Source organism: Nannospalax galili, unplaced genomic scaffold (genome assembly GCF_000622305.1).
Source record: "Nannospalax galili isolate Female #2095 unplaced genomic scaffold, S.galili_v1.0 scaffold18, whole genome shotgun sequence".
Lineage (NCBI taxonomy): Eukaryota > Metazoa > Chordata > Mammalia > Rodentia > Spalacidae > Nannospalax > Nannospalax galili.
In genome coordinates, this window is record NW_008346548.1 from 8,910,022 (window position 1) to 8,931,157 (window position 21,136).

The 21,136-nt window shown below is 37.1% G+C and overlaps 1 protein-coding gene across 3 annotated transcripts in view; it reads right to left on the reverse strand.

Annotated features, from left to right (window-relative positions):
- Positions 1-21,136, reverse strand: part of Iqcb1 (IQ motif containing B1) — a 53,299-nt gene that overhangs the window by 9,570 nt on the left and 22,593 nt on the right. For 2 of the 3 annotated variants that reach the window (XM_008842923.3, XM_017800567.2), the window contains exons 8-11: positions 20,502-20,611; positions 18,452-18,561; positions 6,358-6,500; positions 3,208-3,356 (exon numbers count right to left, since the gene is read on the reverse strand). In XM_008842923.3, coding sequence (XP_008841145.2) covers positions 3,208-3,356; positions 6,358-6,500; positions 18,452-18,561; positions 20,502-20,611 — 512 coding nt within the window. The remainder of the gene's footprint in view (positions 1-3,207; positions 3,357-6,357; positions 6,501-18,451; positions 18,562-20,501; positions 20,612-21,136) is intronic. The other variant, XM_029568223.1, reaches the window with a different exon arrangement.

Below are 21,136 nucleotides of genomic sequence, written 5' to 3' on the forward strand. Positions count from 1 at the left end.
AATGCTGTTGTAATGAAATGCTTCTTCTAAGTATATGGTCATTAAATAAATAATTTTTAAAAATATGGCAAAATTGAAGAGAAGGCTCAGTGGTTAAGAGCACTGGTTGCTCTTGCAGAGGGCTTGAGTTTGGTTCCCAGCACCCACATGGCAGCTAACAACTGATAACTACAGTTCCAGGGGATCAGACTCCTATTCTGTCCTCCATGGGCATCGCATGACATGAATGCACTTAAATACATGCAGGCAATACACTCATACACAAAAAAAATTTTTTTAATTTAAAAAGTATGGCAAAATGTACCCTTTACTGACTACTCCTCTGTCTTAATTTTCTCTATTTTCTTTTTCTTTGTAGTTTTTTTCTTTTTCTTTCTTTGAAAGTAATTCTCTCTCATCCCCCTGCCCCCTCAGTCTTTGAGACAGGGTCTCCCTGTAGCCCCAGCTGACCTGGAACTCACTATGGAGACCAGGCTGGTCTCAGACTCACAGAGATCTGCCTGCCTCTGCCTCTGCCTCCTGAGTGCTGGGATTAGAGGTGTGCACCACCACACCAGGCAAAGGCAATCCTCTTTTTGCTGGCATTGACCCATTGTTTTTCCTTTTCTTCTTACTTTAACAGAAACTCGTATTCCTTTTTTAGACTGAGCAGGCATTAGGCAAATGTAATTAATCTTCTTCAGCTGCTAGGAGAAAGTATGAAACGCCAATCAGCTTTGCATTAAGGATATAAATTGGTGTATCTTAGAAGGTCCCTGTACGAAATACAAAATTTAGACTCATTTAAATCAAGCAAGTTAGTAAGTCAATTCCGTAAGGGCCCAGCTAATTCTCTGGCCTGGAAGCCTTTAAAAAAGGAAGTAGCCCCAAGGTAAAAGTATTATAAAAAAAAAGTCAAAGACTCCTTCAAAAGACGTATCTCCAACCTGAACATCTTCAGACTGCTATTTAGCTAAGGGTAAATATCAGGAGTGAGTACAGAATTCAGTGATGTTCAGGAGTGTTATCTACCTAACCTGAGATTTCCAGACTAGCCTAGAAGAGGAGGAGGAGACAAACAGATGTCTCTTCACATGCCCCTAGTGTTTATTCTTCTGTCTTTGGATGACTTAAAAGTTATCTTGCATAGACTGTGTGTGGTGGTGCACACCTTTAATCCAAGCACTCAGGAGGCAGAGGCAGGCAGATCTCTGTATGAGGCCAGCCTGGTCTACATAGTGAGTTCCAGGTCAGCTGCGGTTACAGGGAGTCCCTGTCCCCCACGCCCTCAAAAAAAATCATCCTGGGATTGGAGCTGGCTCAGCAGTTACAAGCACATACTTCTCTCTCAGGGAGGACTATAGTTCTAATCATGTCAGGTGGCTCACAGCTGCAACTCCAGCTCTAGGGAGCTCTGTGCACACACACACCCACAGACACACACGCATACATAGAATTAAAAATAAAATAAACCTTTAAAAAAACTTCATAAATGTTAATCCACCAAAAGTGGATTTATCATGGTTAAAAACTGAAAATCAAATTAGAAAGTCCTTTCCTATGCCTATTATCTTGGAGGGTATTAACTACATTTTCTTCTAGCAGTTTCTGGGTTTCAGGTTTTATATTGAGGTCTTTGATCCATTTGGAGTTGATTTTTGTGTAGGGTCAAGTTTCATTCTTCTGTAGGTGAGATCCAGTTTTGCCAGCATCACCTGTTGAAGATGCTCTTTCCTCAAGGCATTGTATGTTCTTAGCACCTTTGTCAAACATCAGGTGGCTGAAATTATATGAACTCATGTTTGGGGTCTTCTGTTGTGTTCCACTGATATATGTGTCTATTTTTGTGCCAGTACCATGCTGTTTATATGATGACAGCTCTGTAATATAATCTGAGATCTGGTATGGTGAGTCCCCCGAGCATTGTTCTTTTTGCCCACAACTGTTTTGGCTATCCGGGGTCTTTTATTATTCCAATGAATTTTAGGATGATTTTTTTTAAGCTCTGTGAAGAATATTGGGGGTATTTTGACTGGGATTGCACTGAATCTATAAATTGCTTTTGGGAAGATGATCACTTTCACAGTATTGATTCTACCAAACCATGAGCATGGCAGGTATTTCCATCTCCTAGTGTCTTCCTCTACCTCTTTCTTTAGAGTTTTGAAGTTTTCATTGTAGAGATCTTTAATGTCTTTGGTTAGGTTTAATTTCTATTTTTTTTTAAGCTATTAAGAAAGGGAGGGTTTCCTCAAGTGCTTTTTCTGATCGCTTGTTATTGGTATAGAAAGGCTACTTATTTTTGTAAGTTGATTTTGTAACCTGCCACTTCACTGAAAGTATTAATTCTAACAGTTTTCTAGTGGAAATTTTGGGATCACTTATGCGTATTATCTGCAAATAGGGATAATTTGACCTCTTCTTTTCCAATTGGTACTCCTTTAATTTCCTTCTCTTGTCTACTGCTCTTGCAAGAGTTTCAAGCACTATATTGAAAAGGAGTGGAGATAGTGGACGGCCCTATCTGGTCACTGATTTTAATGGGAATGCTTCCAGTTTTCTCTATTTAAGATGATGTTGGCTATAGGTTTGTGGTATATACCTTACTAATGCTGAGGTATGTTCCCTCCAGACCAATTCTTTCTAGGACTTTTAACATGAATGCATGTTGACTTTTATTAAAGGCCTTCTCTGTATCTATTGAGATGACTATGTGGTTTTTGTCTTTAAGTCCATTTACATGTTTAATTACATTTATTGACTTACATATATTGAACCATCCCTGCATCTTTAGAATGAAGCCAACTTGATCATGGGGGATGGTCTTTTTGATTGACCTTAATGCATAAAGCTTAGTTTCCTTTCCTTAAGGAACTTGCAGTCCAAGAAAGAAAGAAAAACTAATAATATTGCACTATGGTAGTTGGCATACAAGAGTCTAAGAACTTAATATCAAAATCAGCTTGAACAGAAACACAGAGGTTATTAAATTTTTTTTTAAAGAGTAATTTTGTGTTGCTAGGAACTGAACTTAGCCTTGCAAATGCTAGGCAAGTGCTCAATCACTGAGCTACACTTCTAGCCCAAGGTTCTTATTTAATAAAGGAAGAAACTAAGCTCAGAAAAACTAAGCACCTTGACCAAGGGTTTATATTTGGTAAATAACGAAATCAATATTGAACTTCTTTGCCTCCTTATCTAGAGCTGTATTTACTACTTTAGACTCACTGCTCTCTGAAGTGTGACAGCTGCTTTATACTCGGTGAGAGATGGCCTCTGTTGGTGAAACTTCTTCCTTTCCCTGTACCCTCTCCAATGTTTCTGGATAATCAATGCTGATTTCTCTTCCATTTCCCTATTGTACTTTTCCATTTGACCTAAAGAGATGACAGACATTATTACAAAATACTGTTTCTCAAGTTCTGGAACTAGATAAGTCATAGTACTTTTACAGTTCTTTACTTTTTTCAATATTGCTTATTGATTTCCCCAATTCTTTGCTGTCCTGGAACTTACTATGTAGACCAAGCTGGCCTTGAACTCAAAGAGATCTGCCTGCCTCCCGAATGCTGGGATTAAAAGCATGAGCCACCACACCCGACTTTCCCAATTCTTTTTTTGGTCTTTTTGAGACAGGGTCTCCCTGGAGCCCCAGCTGTCTTGGAACTCACTATGTAGACCAGGCTGGTTTTGAACTCCCTGAGATCCACCTGCCTCTGCCTCCCAAGTGCTGTGATTAAAGGCATGTGCCACCACGCCCAGCCTTTTTTTTTTAGTAATAGTTTTAAGATTGCAGAAACTAAAGCTTTCCTGGAATATGCAGCTTCTTTAAAGAAAGGACTCATACAGTACTTTTCGCCACGGAGTAATGAGAAAAGGAATGAAAAGTCAGTAATAAGAACATTCTGACAAATGAATAGTCCATGTAAGAAAGCAGAAGGACCACCAGAGGAAAAGGAGAAAACATGTTGATATGTTACTGAATCTACTGTGTACTTCCAAACTTCCTCCAGTTGGTTATACAGATGACCTTCCTTTGACTTTCTGAGAACTGCTCTGTATACAGCTCAGGGTTCACAGTAACTTAAATGATAGAATACAGCAGTTGACCACAGTAGCAGTGGTAATATCAGGTGTATTACAGAGAAATCATACAAACTGACAGGATTTAATGGCTGACCTGATATTGAGTGGTGACAAAGGCAAAATAAGGATGCTGAATGGAAACTGTAACTGTAACATTACCTGAAATAGGGAATTAATGAAGGGGGAATTTGGAAGGCAAAGTCATGGCTTTGTTTTTGGAACATCTGTGGATAGCTAAGAAAAGCAATCCAACAGGCAGTTGGTCACAGAGCTATACTGTCTCAAATAGCAGGTATTAGATACAAGCATCAACTTACGTTTAAATAAAGTAAAATTTAAAGTTCAAGTCCTCCAACGTAATTGCCCATTTTGAAGACTCAATAGCTACCTCTAGCTTTGTCACTACTGCTATTGTATCAGCTGGTACAGAGAGAACATTTTGTTTGTGAAGTAAATGTTCTATTGGGTAGTGCTGCTTAGAAGCCAAGAGGAGAAGGTAAGGATGGAGGTCAGAATGCTAAGCATTCTGCTGATAGTTATGGATGCTGGTGCTATAGTTATGGATGGGACATATTGGGTAGAGTAACACATGAAAAAAAGAAAGGATAAACTCAAGAAAATGTATTTAAGGTAAAGGAAGAGAGGGAGCTAGTGAGTGTTCTTGGGAATGAGTAATAAAAGGAGAGTAAAAGAATGAGGAAAAAATTGTGAGGGATTGAGGATGTAGCTCAGTTGGTAGAGTGCTTGGATGCATGCATGAGTTCCTGAGTTTGTTCCTCAGCATTACATAAAACTGAGATCACTACACATTACTACATAAAGCAATCAGCATGCCTATAGAGGAAAAAGAGGAAAAGTTCAAGGTCACCTGTAGCTATGTAGTGAGTTTGAGGTCAACCTAGACTACATGAGACCCTGCCTCCAAAAAAAAAATTCTGGGGCAGTGGCTTGGTGGGTAAAGTGCTTGCTATGCAAGCATGAGAACCTAAGTTGAGTCCCTAGCACTTACATAAAAAACATGGTATGGTGGCACATGGCTGGAACCCCAGTGCTGGGAGCAGGGGTGGGGGGCAGAGACAGGCAGATTTGGGCAGTCTGCTGGTCACCTAGCCCGGCCAATTGGTAGGTTCTGGGTTCAGTGAGAGACTCTGAAAAAATAAGGTGGAAAGCAATAGAAGATATCTAATGTTGACCTTGGCCATACATACACATGTGCACACAAATGCACAAAGCACACATACCATATCACTTTTTTTTTTTTGTCTTTTTTGAGACATGGTCTCCCTAGAGCCAAAGCTGGCCTGGAACTCACTATGTAGACCAGGCTGGCCTTGAACTCACAGAGATCTGCCTACCTCAGCCTCCCGAGTGCAGGATCAAAGGAGTGTGCCACCATGCCCAGCAGCACCCAGAACTAAAGAAACTTGTTTTTCTAGCTTCATGTCCTCATCGCCCTGTCAACCTCCAAGTAATGGCTGGTTTGGAGAGAAGGTTATTGATCATTTGACATTCTTTAATTCACCACTCACCTTATTTTCCCAGCTCCTTCTAGCAACGGCCAATTGTGAGCCAAAAAAAGAAAAAAAGGAAAATGTTCAGTAACCTTCCCCCCAATAAAGCCCGAGCTGTCACTGACCCCTTCTGCTCCTTGCTCCTTTTACCTTCCCCTCCCCAAGTCCTCTTACCATTTTCCCCTTGAGCAACTATTGACAGGACTATTGTCTTTGCTCTTACCAAACCCACAACCGGTTGATTTGACATTGGGTAAGTTCTGACATTACAGAGATCTGCCTACCTCAGCCTCCCCAGTGCTGGATCAAAGGTGTGTGCCACCACACCTGGCTTAATTTGAATTAACTCCTTTCAAGAGTTTGCCTTTGGCAGCTATCTTTAAGAATAAATTTTTAAGTTTAACAAATATGCCTCAAAGTAAAAAAAGTACTCTAAATCAGAAAAACAGTAACTTTTTTTTTTGGTCTTTTCTGAGACAGGGTCTCCCTGCAGCCCTAGCTGGCCTGGAACTATGTAGACCAGGCTGGCCTTGAACCCACAGAGAGCCCACTTGACTCCACCTCCTGAGTGCTGGGATTAAAGGCCTGTGCCACTGCATCCCATGTAGAAAAATAGTAACATTTTAAATCCAGAGATTTAATAGGGCTTATCTGGGGGTGGGGGGAGAAAAAAAGGGCAAAAAAATCCAAATATAAAAAAAGAAGCCACTGTGTAGCCAAAACACTTGATTTATTAAGATACTCTTACATTCTTACATTCATAAAGTTGATAGACACTCACCTGGATGAACTATTTCAAGCATACTCAGGCGTAATTCTCGCAAAATTCTCATGGCTCGCTGTCTGTGAAGCTGCAATCTTAACCTGAGGTCTTCTTCTTCCTTCTGTCTATTTAGCTCCAATAATGTCTTTGTTCGTTTAGATCTGTGAAAAAAAAAAAAAGAATACCTTTCATACAATTTTATGAATCATATGTCCAGCCAAGAAACCTATGAAAGGCTTAGTCTCATAAGTAACTAAATAAATGGAGACAAAAAGTTTTTAAAGGTAATTCTTACTGCTGTTCGGGTATGAAATATATTGTAATTTTTTTTATACAAATTTTCTCCAGATGTATCTGGATAAGTACATCAAAAGCCCAGAAAAATATTTTAAATATACACAAAAAGGCTTAATAATGCTGATTAAATAATTCCAGTTTATAAAATTTTCTTACTGAAAGAATAAAATATGTAAAGAGGATGCAGTATTTTAGTAGTAAGTTAAAAAACTACTTTTTGTAGGAAGTTGGGAAAAATAAATATCATTTGTCTGATATAATCCTACTAACTTTGAAAATAGGAAACTCAGGTTGGAGAGATGGCTCAGCAGTTAAGAGCACTGGCTGCTCTTGCAGAGGACCCATGTTCGAATTCCAGTACCCACATGGCAGCTAACAACTGTCAATAACTCCAGTTCCAGGGGATCTGATGCCATCTTCTGACCTCTTTAGGCATTGCATAACATGGGTAGAGTTACATACATGCAGACAATATACGCACACATAAAATAATAAATAATAAAATAAAAAAAAAGAAAATAGGAAACTCACAAAGAAGATTTAATGACATATATTGCCAGGTGAAAATAAAATCAAGATATAGAAGAATGAGATAGAAACTGTGCTAAAAATCTATATTTATTTACACAGAAATATAAATGATTTTAAAACATAAAATTTCAAAAGTGATTTTTACTGTATGGTACAATTATGGCTCATTTTTACCTTCTTAGGCTTATTTTTTTAATTTAAAATTTTTATATTTATTTTGTGTATATGCACACATGCATGTATATAGGCCTTCACCTGCCATGGAGCAGGTGTGGAGGTTAGAGGACAATCTGACGGAAATCAGTTTTCTCTTTCCACCACGTGGTTTGTGGGGATCTAAAAGATTGTCAAACTGGGTAGTAATCACCCTTATCAGCTGAGCCAGCTCACCATTCCCCGGGTTTATTAATTTCAACTGCTGACTAATACATACTCATTATAACTGGCTATACAAATTTTCATGTGTTCACAAATGTTTTATTTAATTATGACCTCTATACATCGGCTTTTGTCAAATTTCTCCTTAATCACTGCAACTGTTTGCTGCTCCTATATATCACTACATAAAGATATCATAAACGCCAGTCCATAGATAGACTAATAGCTACACTATAGTATACACTATAGTATACACTATAGTGTGTATGTTCAAAATACTTTTGCACCCATAGAAGAAAACCAGGAAGATTATGAAGACAACAGAAGCAGGATACACTATTTAACATAGATTAAATTTGCATGTCTCCCTGAAAATATGCTTTCTCTCCCAGCATAAACAAACAAAAAGGAAAAAAAAGTCGTGAGTTTAAGGCCAGCCTGGAAAACATAGTGAGACTCTGTTTCAATAAAACAACACTACCCTCAAATAAAGCAACTTCTCCCCAAAAATGAGTATTTTTTTTCCTCTCTGGCTCTTTTTTTCTAGAAAGAAATGGCTACAACTGATATATTCAACTTCGTAGCAGTAACAGCCAGACTTCAAATTATGTAGAGAAGGCTTTCTTTTAAAAAAATGCAAAAAGAATTAAGTTCAATCATTTTAATAACTAATATAACTTTATAAAAAGAAATCTTTCTAAAGTATAGAAGGAAACATACTATAGGAAGTAGTATAGGAAACATGGTGGTTATTAACTGCACTGCTAGTTTGGTAGGCTTTTGTGTTTATGGTTCTTTTCTTATAAATTTTTAATTTCCATCAATCACAACTAGAATCTTCTCTGGGTTTTCACTTAGGCCAGAACTGAAGATTTATTTCTTTTAGAACTTTTTAAAATCCCTATTATCAAGGTAGAAAATACTTCAAGTATGTGTATGGGGTTGGGCTTCCAGAGAGGATCTAGGACTGGTCAAACAGTTTTTAACTCTCCCATGCTCTTCTGGAAAGTTGGAGATCAAATAGTTAAGAGTCTTACTCCTCTCAGTGAGTAGCTGACAGAAACTTGTCTCTCCTAAAGAACTCTATACTCCAAAAACTTGTTGGCTGTAGAACATGCAGATAATGATGTTTTGTCCTTTACTCTCTTATGGAGGATAAAAAAGAGATGGTCCTAATCAGAATGTCATTCTGAATTGATTCAAAACAAAACCAAATGAGCCACTTGTTTCTAACTTCTAATTGGTTATAGATTGTGATATTCTAATACTGAATTATCCTGATTTTAAATATATTATTATAGGAAACATGGTAGTTATTAACTGTATTGCTAGGAAATTTATTGTCAGAAAACTGGGTTTCGGAAATAATTTAGGTAAGTAGGCTGCGCAATATTGCAAAAGCATGAAGACCATGAAGGTTGAAAATGAAAGTAAAACACAAACTAAGAAGACAGTAGGAAAAGAGGCTTAGAAATTCATATAACGAATATAAGTTGTAAATGCTTGTTTCTTGGATTCAGATGCTTTAATTTCATGTTTGAAGACACATATTAGAAACTGATTTGATTCTGAGTACCATTTCCCTACTTAACTACATTCTAGCATTTTGCTAAGAGTTCTATATAACTCAAAAATTAAAAGATTATTCACGTAACTGATTTATTTGTAGGAAGCAGCACACCTCTAACCATATGGCAAGTATCATATGTTACTTGTGAAAAGGAAGTGACTGAAAGAGATTAACCCAAGAACTACTCATCTGAGTAATTTCTGCCTGCTCAACATTGTACCTGAGGCAGACAGAGAAGATACCATTCAGCTCTTTAAAAGCTCAGTTTCAAGGGGGAAATAAAGCAAATGTCATTGCAGTACCTAAATATCAGCACCATAATAAAGATAGGAGACTCATGAGCTTGTCCAAAGATAAATGGGGCAATGATTAGTTGTTTCAGAAAACCTTATTGAGAAGAATACTTAATAGAGCTCACTCCCAGTCCCTCTGTACCAGAGCTCACACCTTCTCTGCTAGCTTGTAACCAGCCCATCCTGTTCCTGCTGAAGGTGCCAGAGAGTACCTGACTAACTAGGAGAGTTATCCAGATAGCCTGCAACCATCAACATTTCCCTACTTTGGGACTAGTCCCAGTCGCTAGGTTCCAGAGCTCATACCTTCTCTGTGTAGTTAGTTAGAATTGGCCAGCTGATCCCCATCACCCCAACTTGGGCATAGGCTCCTTTGCCCTCTTGGAGAGCTCTTGATTAGCCTGCCTGGATCTATCAGGTCCCTCCACTTAAAAAAAAAAAAAAATCAAGAGAGAGAGCCTGAAGCCCAGACCAACTCACTATTCATACTGAATCAGAAAGCAACCAAGCTACAGACACAATATACACAGAATCAAACCTCAACTCTACGAAAACAAGCTTGAGTTTTATATCAGACATAAAACAAATGCAATTCATATGACCAGACCACAACAACAAACAAAAATAATATGAAAAACCAAAACAATATGTCTTCACCAAACCTCACCAGTCCTACAGAAGTGTACTACAATGAGAACTACTAGAGGAACCCCAGCACAGAGAATTTAAAAGATCAATCATAAACATGATCAAAGAATTCAACAAATTTAAAGAACACACAAACAACTCAAAGAACTCAAAGAGAATAGAGATAAACTCCTGACTGAAGTTAAAGAAAATACCAATCATAACTCCAGTTACAGGGGATCCAATGCCCTCTTCTGACCTCCACAGGCATTGCATGACATGGCTGCATTTACCTACATGCAGGCAATATACACATACACATAAAATAAAAATGAAACAAAATCCATCTTTTTGTTGTCTTTAAGAAACTCAATGTGTCACCTTCAGGAATAGGCACTACCTTAGGGTGAAAGGATGGAAAAAAATATTCCAAGTAAATGCCACCAAACAAGCAGATGTTGCAGTTCTATTATCTGACAAAATAAACTTCAAATTCATATTTGAAGTGATAAAGAAGGTCACTTCACTATTATTAAGGGATCAATTGACCAAGGCATTATGATCATGAACATATGTGCACAAAACTCTGCTGCACCCAATCTCATAAAACAGTACTACAAGACTTCAAGACATAGATTAACCCCAATTCAGGTGACTTCAATATCCCAGTGTCTCCAACAGACAGGTCAACTGAAGAAACAATACAGAGAAACATCTGAATTAAATGATATCATACGTCAAATGTATTTAACAGACTTCTATAGAATGTTCTAAAGAATATACATTCTACTCAGCAGCCCATGGAAGCTTCTCTAAAATAGACGACATACTGGGGCACAAAACAAACCTCAAGAGATACAAAAAAAAAAAAAAAATTGAAGTAATTCCATGCATTCTATCAGACCACAACAAAATAAAGCTTAAAATCAACAGCAAAAGAAGCTCTAGTAAGAAAATGAACTCATGGAGATTAAACAATTACACTCCTGAATGATAATGTAGCAAAGAAGAAATGAAAAAAATAAAAGTATTCCTGGAACTAAATGAAAATGATAATACAACAGAACAAAACCTCCAGGATACATTAAAAGCAGTCCTAAGAGGGAAATTTATAGCTCGAAGCACCTACATTAAAAAAATCATAGAGCACAAACAAATGACAATGGTACAATTCAATCTGGAAAGATAAGAACAAACCAAACTCAAACCCAGAAGATGAGAAGTAGTAACAAAAATCAGATCAGAAACCAATGAAATAGAAACAAACTAACCACCACCACCACCACCACAACAACAAAACTACAAAGAGTCAATGAATCTAAGAGCTTGTTCTTTGAAAAGATAAAAATAGACAGACCCTTAGTTCAGCTAACCAAAAAAAGTGAGCAAATCCAAATCAACAAAACCAGAAATGAAAGCGGAAACACCACAACAGACACCAAAATGACCCAGAATATTATAAGGGAATACTTTAAAAACCTATACTCCATTAAATTTGAAAATCTAAAAGAAATGGGAAAATTTCTAAGTTCATTGAAATCACCAAAGTTAAACCAAGAAGAGATCAACAGCTTATACAGATCCATAACAAATAAGGAAATTGAAACAGTAATACAAAACCTCCGGACAAAGAAAAGCCCAGGCCAGATGGCTTCACAGCAGAATTTTACCAGACCTTCAAAGATCTGCAACCAATACTACTTAAATTATTCATAAAGATAGAACTCTCAAACTCCTGTTGCCAGTATTACTCTAATACCCAAACCAGGAAGACACAACAGAAAAAGAAAACTATAGGCCCATATTCCTAATGAATAGAGATGCAAAATTTCTCAACAGAATACTCACAAATTGTATACAGACACATATCAAAAAGATCACTCAGGGATGGTTCAATATATGTAAGTCAATAAATGTAATAAATCATATAAATGGATGTAAAGACAAAAAAAATCACATGATTATCGCAATAGACAAACAAAATCCAACATGCATTCCTGATAAAAGACCTAGAGGGAATTGGACGGGAAGGAACACACCCCAACATAATTAAGACTATATACAACAAACCCATGGCCAATTTCATTCTCAATGGAAGAAAACTTTATTAAAGCATTCCCATATAAAATTAAGAACCATGCAGCCATGGTGGTGCATGCCTTTAGTCCTAGTCCTAGCACTCGGGAGGCAGAGGCAGGCAGATCTCTGTGAGTTCAAACCCAGCCTGGTCTACATAATAAGTTCCAGGTCAGCTGGGGCTACAGGGAGACACTGTCTCAAAAAAGACCAAAAATAAATAAATAAATAAAAAATTAAGAACCAGACAACGCTGTCCACTATCCCCATTACCTTTTAATTAGTACTTCAAATTCTACCTAGAGCAGTAAGACAAGCGAAGGAAATTAAAGGGGTACTAATTGGAAGAAAAGAGATTGAATTTATCCTTATCTGCAAATGATAAGAAATTATACATAAGAATTGCCCAAAATTCCACCAGAAAATTCCTAGAAATGCTCAATACTTTCAGCAAAGTGTAACTTTCAGGTTACAAAATCAATCTACAAAAATCAGTAGCTTCTCTATATACAAGTAACAAGCAATCAAAGAAAGAGTTCAGGGAAACATTTCCATTCACAATAGCCTCAAAAAAAAAAAAAGTATCTAGGGATAAACCTAACCAAAGAAATTAAAAGATCTCTTCAATGAAAATTTTAAATCTTTGAAAAGAGATTGAGGAGGACATAAGGAGACAGAAAGACCTCCCATGCTCATGGATTGGTAGAACTGATATAGTGAAAATGACCATCCTACCAAAAGTTATTTACAGATTTAATGTAATCTCAACCAAAATCCCCATGACAATCTTCACAGAAATAGAAAAATCCATCCTAAAAGTCACATGGAAAAGACCCCAGATAGCCAAAGCAATCTTGAGCACAAAGAACAATGCTGAGGGGATCAATGTACCAGACTTCAATCTGTATTACAGAGCTATAGTCATAAAAACAACATGGTATTGGTATAAAAATAATCAATGGACTAGAACAAGAGACCCAAAAATGAGTACATGCAATTACAGTCACTTGATATTTGACAAAGGTGATATTTGACATTGGGGGAAAGATAGCATCTTCAACAAATGGCTAGAGAAAACTGGATCTCCATTTGTAGAAGAAAGAAATTAGACTCATGCCTATCACCCTGCAAAGTCAAAGACTTCAATTTGAAACTGTTAGAAGAAAACATTGGCGTAACCTACAAGATATAGGTGCAGGAAAGGATTTTCTAAATCGGACATGAGTCACTCAGGAATTAAGGTCAACAATCAAAAAAGGGGACCTCATTAAACTAAAAGACTTCTATACAGCAAAGGATGAGTGTAGAGGAAGCCCACAAAGTAGGAGAAAAATCTTCACCAGCTATTATACATCTTGATAGAGGAATAATACCCAGAATATACAAAGAACTTAAAAAACAAAGAAAACAAATAATCCAATTAAAAAATGGGCCATGGATCTGAACAGAGTTCTCAAAAGAAGAAATAAAAATGGCTAAGAAACACCTTAAAAAGTGATAAATATCCTTAGTAATTAGGAAAATGCAAATCAAAACTACTTTTAAAGATTTCATTTAACCCCAGACAGAATGGTTAAAATCAAGAGAACAAATAACACCAAATGCTGGCATGGATGCAGGGAAAGGGGAAGCCTCATCAACAGTTGCTGGGATTGGAAACTGGAGCAACCACTGTGGTATGGAGAACTCCTAAAAACTAAAAATAAATCTACCATATGACCTGGTTATATCACTCCTTGGCAGATACCCAAAGGACTCACTCTACTACAGAGATGCTGCACAGCCATGTTTGTTGCTGTTCATTTCACAATAGCTGAGAAATGGAAACAACCTAAATGTTCCTCTACTAATGAATGGCTAATGAAAATGTGGTACATTTATATAATGGAATTCTACTCAGTGGTAAAGAAAAACAAAATCATGAAATTTGCAGGTAAATGGCTGGAAGTAGAAAGTTATATTAAATGAAGTAACACAGACTCAGAAAAAGAAGTGACATAGTCTCTCTCATTTGTGGATCGTAGTTCTAAATCCTTAGATTTGAGTATGTATCTTAATGCTACTGCAGGAGCTAGGAAAATGGGGAGGAACGATGGGGGTGAAGAGGAAGAAGGAGCTCAAGAGAGGAGAATAGTAGGAAACAGGTATTATAATTTTATAAGGGGGAAATAGGGCTGGGTATGGTGGCACATGCCTTTAATTCTAGCACTTGGAAGTCAGAGACAGGTGGATCTCTTTGAGTTCAAGGCCATCCTGGCAAGTTCCAGGCCAGCTGGGATTACAGGGAGACCCTGTCTCAGAAAGACACCCCCCTCCCCTCTAAAAAAAGAAGAAAAAAAGAAAAAAGGGGAGGTAGGGAAAAGGGGGTTATTTTAATTGGGGAGGGAGAAGGAAGGGGAGTACACAAGGGGAGTACACTTAGAGGCTAATATATTAGTTCAAAGTTCTACTGAAAAATACATTTTATACACACACACACACATGCACATGTATGCATATGTATAACTGAAGGCTATGTAGCAAAAACATAGTGCCAGGCAGAAGAAACCTCCCTTCCATTTGTTGGTCAGAGTAGTCCAAGAGACTCCCAAAATAACACAGGCCATTGAGACAGACCTTGACTACTTTCCAGAATTTGAAGGTAAGACCCTATTGCTGAACAAAGACCATACTTTGGACACAGGACTTGGAGCAATTGGGCTGGAACTGACCTGGAAGCCTCCTCCCTTAAGAATAGCTCTGGTGGTAGTAGAGGATACTATGCAAGTTGCCAAGGTAGAAAACAAATCAATGGTCCTACCTAGCTATAAAGCTTAATAAACATAACTGGCCTAGCAAACTATTGTTATTGTTACAGAGGTGGCACTTTTATCTTATGGGTAAGCTGTCTAGTTGAAATTAAGGCCCATTCAATGGGAGGGAACTTACATGTGGTACTATAAAGATAGCTAAATACATATGACTGGAGAGGTCATAGATCCTAGAGAAAAACCTACTTTGGCCAATCTCTTAACCAATATAATATTTTACTGTGTTCTAAATATGCATCCTTGTATTTACAGACAAGTGTACCTCTCACTACTCATCAAAGAAGCTTCTTTTAGCAACAGATGGAGACTATTACAGAGTTCTACAACTGCTAAGTGCAGAAAACAAGTGTCGGTGAGATGCTTAGCCCTAAGTGATACATCTTCAATGCACTTTCTACACGTAAGACGAATACATCTCTCAACTCTCACCAGGGGATGGACCCATGCTGAGGGACACAAATCATAGATTGTATATACCCAATTGTATACTTTATATATACAGCATATATAAATTGAATTGGGCAGGGGGGAGTATGGGAAGGTGTGAATAGGGGAGGGGATCTAAATACCCTAAAAACACAAGAAGAAATTACTGAGACAATGATCTGGTCACAAAGAGGTAGAAAAAAGCCCGGTTACAAAGCAAATAGGAAATATCTGCATAAACTGTAACAACTACGAGAAGCAGAAAGATGCAAAATTATGGAGCGAAATTAAAAAAAAAAAATTAAATAGTGCCCAAGGGTTAAAACTACACCTCACTGTATTCTAGAAGCTCAAACTCAACATACTAGGTAGGAAACAAAAATATGAGAGAAATTAGTGCAGTTTTACTGATTACATTTTTTTAAAGTGAGAATATTTATAAATGGCTTGGTTATATAAGGAAACCAATGGTATTTCTATTTGAAAAGAAAATTCTCCACTAGAAAACTCAGTGCACTTCGAGCAAAATAGTAGTATACAAAATTATATAAAAATCAGTAGCTTTTCTATGTATAAGTAACAAACTTACCAAGAGAGAAATAGGGGAAAAAAACTCCCACAGACAATAGGTTTAAGCAAAACAAAACCAACAAAAAATCAGGAATAAACCTAACCAATAAGGTAAAAGAACTGTACAATGAAAACTTTAAGACAATTGCTTCTTGGCCTTTTTGTTAAGGTCAAGTGAAAACTTTAAGACACCAAAGAAAGAAACTTAAGAAGACACTAGAAGATACTCAGGGATTGGCAGAATTAATGTTGAGAAAATGACTGTTTCAGCATGAACTCCATAAAAATTCTATTGACATTCTCCACAGAACTAAAAAGAAACAGTCCTAACATTCATATGGAAGCACAAAAGACCCTTAATAGCCATGTACTGCTACACCAGAAAGAGCAGTGATGGAGATTCACAGTACTTAATCTCAAATTAATAACAGAGCCATAGTAACAACACCAACATGGTACTAGCACAAAAACGGGAGCTACGTAGGTGCTGTAGAGATGACTCAGTGGATAAAAGTACTGGCTATTCTTGCAGAGAACCTGAGTTTTGTTTCCAGCCTTTACTGGGTGGCTCACAATCACCTGTAACTCTAGTTCCTGGGGATCCAATGTCTTCTTTCTGCCTCTGTGGGCACCAGTAAGCATATGGTGCACATACTGAAGCCCATGTTCAACATATAAAATTAAATACATAAATAAGTATTGAAAAAAAGACAAAAAGACATGTAGACCAATGGATCAGAATAAAGGACTTCAAAATAAACCCACACATCTACAGCCACCAACTTTTTGACAGGTGTCAAAAACATACAGTGGAGAAAAGACAGCCTCTTTAATAAATGGTACTGGGAAAACTGGATCTAACATCTATAAAAGAATAAAACTACAACTTATCTAGAAAAAAAGTGGATTCAAAATGTACCAAAGAGCTGAATGTAAGACCTAAAACTGAAACTGCTAGGAGAAAATATAGGCAAAACACTTAAAGATATATGGGCAAGGAATTTCTGAAAAGGACTCTTAATAGCACACAAAATAATTCCCAAGAAATAACAAATGTGAGTACATGAAATAAAAAGGCAAAGGAAACAATTATTAGAGCAAAGAAATATCCTTTGTCAACTACATAACAGGGGATTCATACCTAGATTATGTGAAGAGCTGTAAAAATTTAATAGCGAAAAAAGAAATCTTTTTTTATTTTAATTTTTTTGACCTTTTTGAGACAGGGTCTCCCTGCAGCCCTAGCTGGCCTAGAACTTGCAAAGTAGACCAGGCTGGCTTTGAACTCCCAGAGATCCACCTTCCCCTGCCTCCCAAGTGCTGGGATTAAAAGTGTGTACCACCATACCTAGCTTCAAAAAAAGAAATCTTTTCTTGGTCTTTTAAGACAGGGTCTCCCTGTAGCCCCAGCTGGCCTGAACTCACTAGACTGTACAATGTAGTATTTTGAGCCCCAGAGCTATTTAAAATTTTTTTTAGAATAGAAATGCAGCTGCAGTTTTATTAAAAGACTAGTTTCAGTTTTTTTAAGTTCCCTTCTGTAATATGTTAGTTTCACTTTTGTAAACTAAAATTTGGTTTTAAGTAAGGCTGCAGAAAAAAAAAAAATCACCTCTGAACTGGCTCTTCTTTATCATCAATGTTTAATCTTTATTTATTTTTGCTGTTCTTCTTTCTATAGTCTTTAAGAATTTGAATGTGGCCAGGTGTGGTGGTGCACGCCTTTAATTCCAGCACTTGGGAGGCAGAGGCAGGCAGATCTCTGTGAGTTCAAGGCCAGCCTGGTCTACATAGTGAGTTCCAGGACAGCTGGGGCTACAGCGAGACCCTGTCTCAAAAAAGCAAAACAAAACAAAAAATTTGAATGTGTTAACCACATCAGAGAGTGACCAAATTTATACAGGCCATATCTACTCAGAAAAATTGGGTTAAGATCTTTAATCCTTATATACCCATTTTTTTTTTTTTTTTCTTTTTGAGACAGGGTTTCCCTGTGGCCCCAGCTGGCCTGGAACTCTCTATGTAGACTAGGTTAGACTCAATCTCGAAGAGGTCTGCTTGCCTTGCCTTCTGAGCACTGCAGTCAAAGGCATGCATCACCATGCTTGGTTGTATATTCATTCATACTTTTTATCATGATTGTGTATGAACACTTACAAGAACTATTGATTTTGAGAATTTATTAATACAGATATTACTGACTCCCTCTGCTGTGGAAAGGACTATGTATTTGAATCCACTGGATCTGTTACATTATGCCCTTTGCCTTGAAAGGGCATCTGGTTACTTGAGTGTTAGTACTCAGTAACACATGGAACAGAATGAAAACAAGAATAAAGCAAAACATATTAGAAAACTAAAAAAGAAAAAAAAAATCCAAAGCCCCCCCAAACCCCTATTTCTATTCAACTGTACTCTAGTAAGACTCTGAAACCCTCATTTTAAAAAATATTATTTAAATATTTTTGCTAATTACAGATTCACATGCAAAGCCACATCATTATTGTATCACCAAGTTTGTTTTTTGTTTTTACCTGAAACTCCTCTGCAAAGCAATCACAGCAGATGGAAGCGTCTTTAATCTCTTTCTCGTCTGGAAACCCTTCCAATAAGCTTGAATCAAGCAAGCTGCTTTATGTAGTTTCTGAAATTATATACCAGTAAAATTTTGACGTATCTCTAGAAATGTCTTTTTGAAAAGTTTACCACTTAAAAATATCAGGCCAGGGTAAGTGGTAATCCCCATCTGTAACCAGATGGATGGGAGGATTAAGTTGATCAGGCCAAGAATGTCCAAGTTACTATACCTCACCTTCCAGACAAGGTAGGTTAAACTCATGTAATATCTAGAACCTATTCAAGTCTAGTTACCTTCAAATAGTCTCTTTTTGATCTTACTTCATTTTCAAAAGCTTCATAGCTCTGCCTAACCTTTCATAATCCATCTTTCACATTTTGTTTGGCTGCTTTTGGTTTTAAAAACTGTGTTTTGTTAGGTAGCCCAGACTGACCTCAAATTCTTTCTGCCCTAGTCTCTGAAGTACTAAGGTTAAAGGTGTGTGGCTCTTGAGCTAACTTTTCAATGTTTTTGTTTAGTACCCTTAAAAATATTTTTATTATTTTCGTGGCTGGAGAGATGGCTCAGTGGTTAAGAACACTGAATGTTCTTGTAGAAGACCCAGGTTCAAATCCCAGCACCTACAAGGCAGCTAACAACTGTCCATAACTCCAGTTCTAGGGGCTCTGACACCCTCTTCTGACCTCCACAGGCATTGCACAACAGGGATGCACTTCCATACATGCAGGCAATACATACAGACACATAAAATAAAAATATTAAAAAATATTTTTATTTTAAATTGTGTGCGTGTGTGTGTGTGTGCGCGCGCGCGCCTGTGTACACGTATATGCATGTGAGTGTAGGTGCCCAAAGAAGCCAGAGGCCTTGAATCCCCCTGGGCTGGAGGTGAGTCACTGGCATTGAGAATTGAATTTAGATCCTCTGCAAGAACAATACATGCTCTTAACCGCTAAGCCATCTCTCCAGCCCTTTTATTTAGTATTGATCTACTTGGTTAGTCTCAGTCTATAAGCTCTGTTGACTTTTTGGAGGTAGTTATCAAATTAGTTTAGTTTTGTAAGTTTTTAGGATGCTGTTTTGGTTTAATACATGTATAGTTTTGAAAAGGGTCTACAGAAGTAGAGAATTATTTTCCTTTACTCTCGTCCTTCTAAATTTCTCCCTTCATCTTTCTGCCCAAATGGACTTCCTTTCAATTACCTTTTGGCTTAGGACTTTAGGTAGATAATAAACTCATTTCCTTTTTACTCCAAAAATATATTTTATTTTAGATTTAAATCTGTCTTCCATATTTATTTCAAGGCCTCACCTGGAAATTAGGAGTATTTGTCTTTTCCTATAGAAGTAAATTATCTAGAAGAACCTTTTTTTTTTTTTTTTTTTTTTTTTTGTCTTTTTGAGACAAGGTTTCCCTGTAGTTGCACCTGGCCTGGATTCGCTAATGGAGACCAGGCTGGCCTCGAACTCACAGGGATTAAAGGCGTATGCCACCATGACCAGCTCTAGAAGAACCATTTTGAGGATATGTGAGGAAGTATGATAAAATAATCAAAACTTGCTGTCTCAAATATAATACAATTTCATACAAGAAGCAAAATGTATTATTGTTATATCTCAATAAATAAGAAAGCAACCTAAAGGTGTCTATATACACACACACACACTATACATACATATATACATATATATACATATTGCTATAATGAGAAATTTATTCTGAAAAAGCAAAGGAAAAAGTTTAAATAGCTTATAGATAAAAGAAGATAAATAGAGGACTTCAAGAGACAGACTGAAAAAAAACTGATCTGGTAGGATCTAAGTAGATGTAAAAGTAAAAGGGAGAGTGAAATTATACTTATGGGTAGGCTGAAATGCAGACAATCTCAAAGATACTTCTACTTTCTAAGGAAGTTTAAAGTTAAGAGAAAGAAAGTGAGGCATATTTAAGGAAAACTGAGGTTCAATACAGTTATAAAATATCAAGTAACTTATATTTGGAATACCTGTTCTTCTACTTCCTGCTGGATCTTAGGGCTTAAAAGACCAACAAGCTGTTTAAGTTCTTGACTAAATTCTGTAACAGTTTCTTGTTTATTTAGTAGACTTCTAAGTCCTGAAATATAACAATAAAATATAACAATTAAGTAAGATTCTGTTATCTAATCAGTATTAATTTGAAGTTAAAGTCTGGCTTAGAAATGAATAAATCTGGGGCTGGAGAGATGGCTCAGCAATTAAGGGTACTTGTTACTCTTGCATAGGACCCGGGTTCAAATCCCAGCACCCACATGGTGGCAACAACTGTCCATAACTCCAGTTCCAGGGGATCTGACGCCCTCCTCTGATTTCCGTGAGCACTGCATGACATGGGTGCACTTACATACATGCAGGCAACACGTTCACACATATAAAAAGTCAGCTAGACATGGTGGCACCTGCCTTTAATCTCAGCACTTGGGAGGCAGAGGCAGGAGGATCTCTGTAAGTTTGTGGCCAGCCTGGTCTACACAGAGTTCCAGGTCAACTGAGGCTACAGGGTAACCCTGTCTCAAAAAGAAAAATAAAAAAGAGAATAAATCTAACAAGATTATCTAAATAATAATATATTTCTAAATTATAGACATATTTCTATATTATC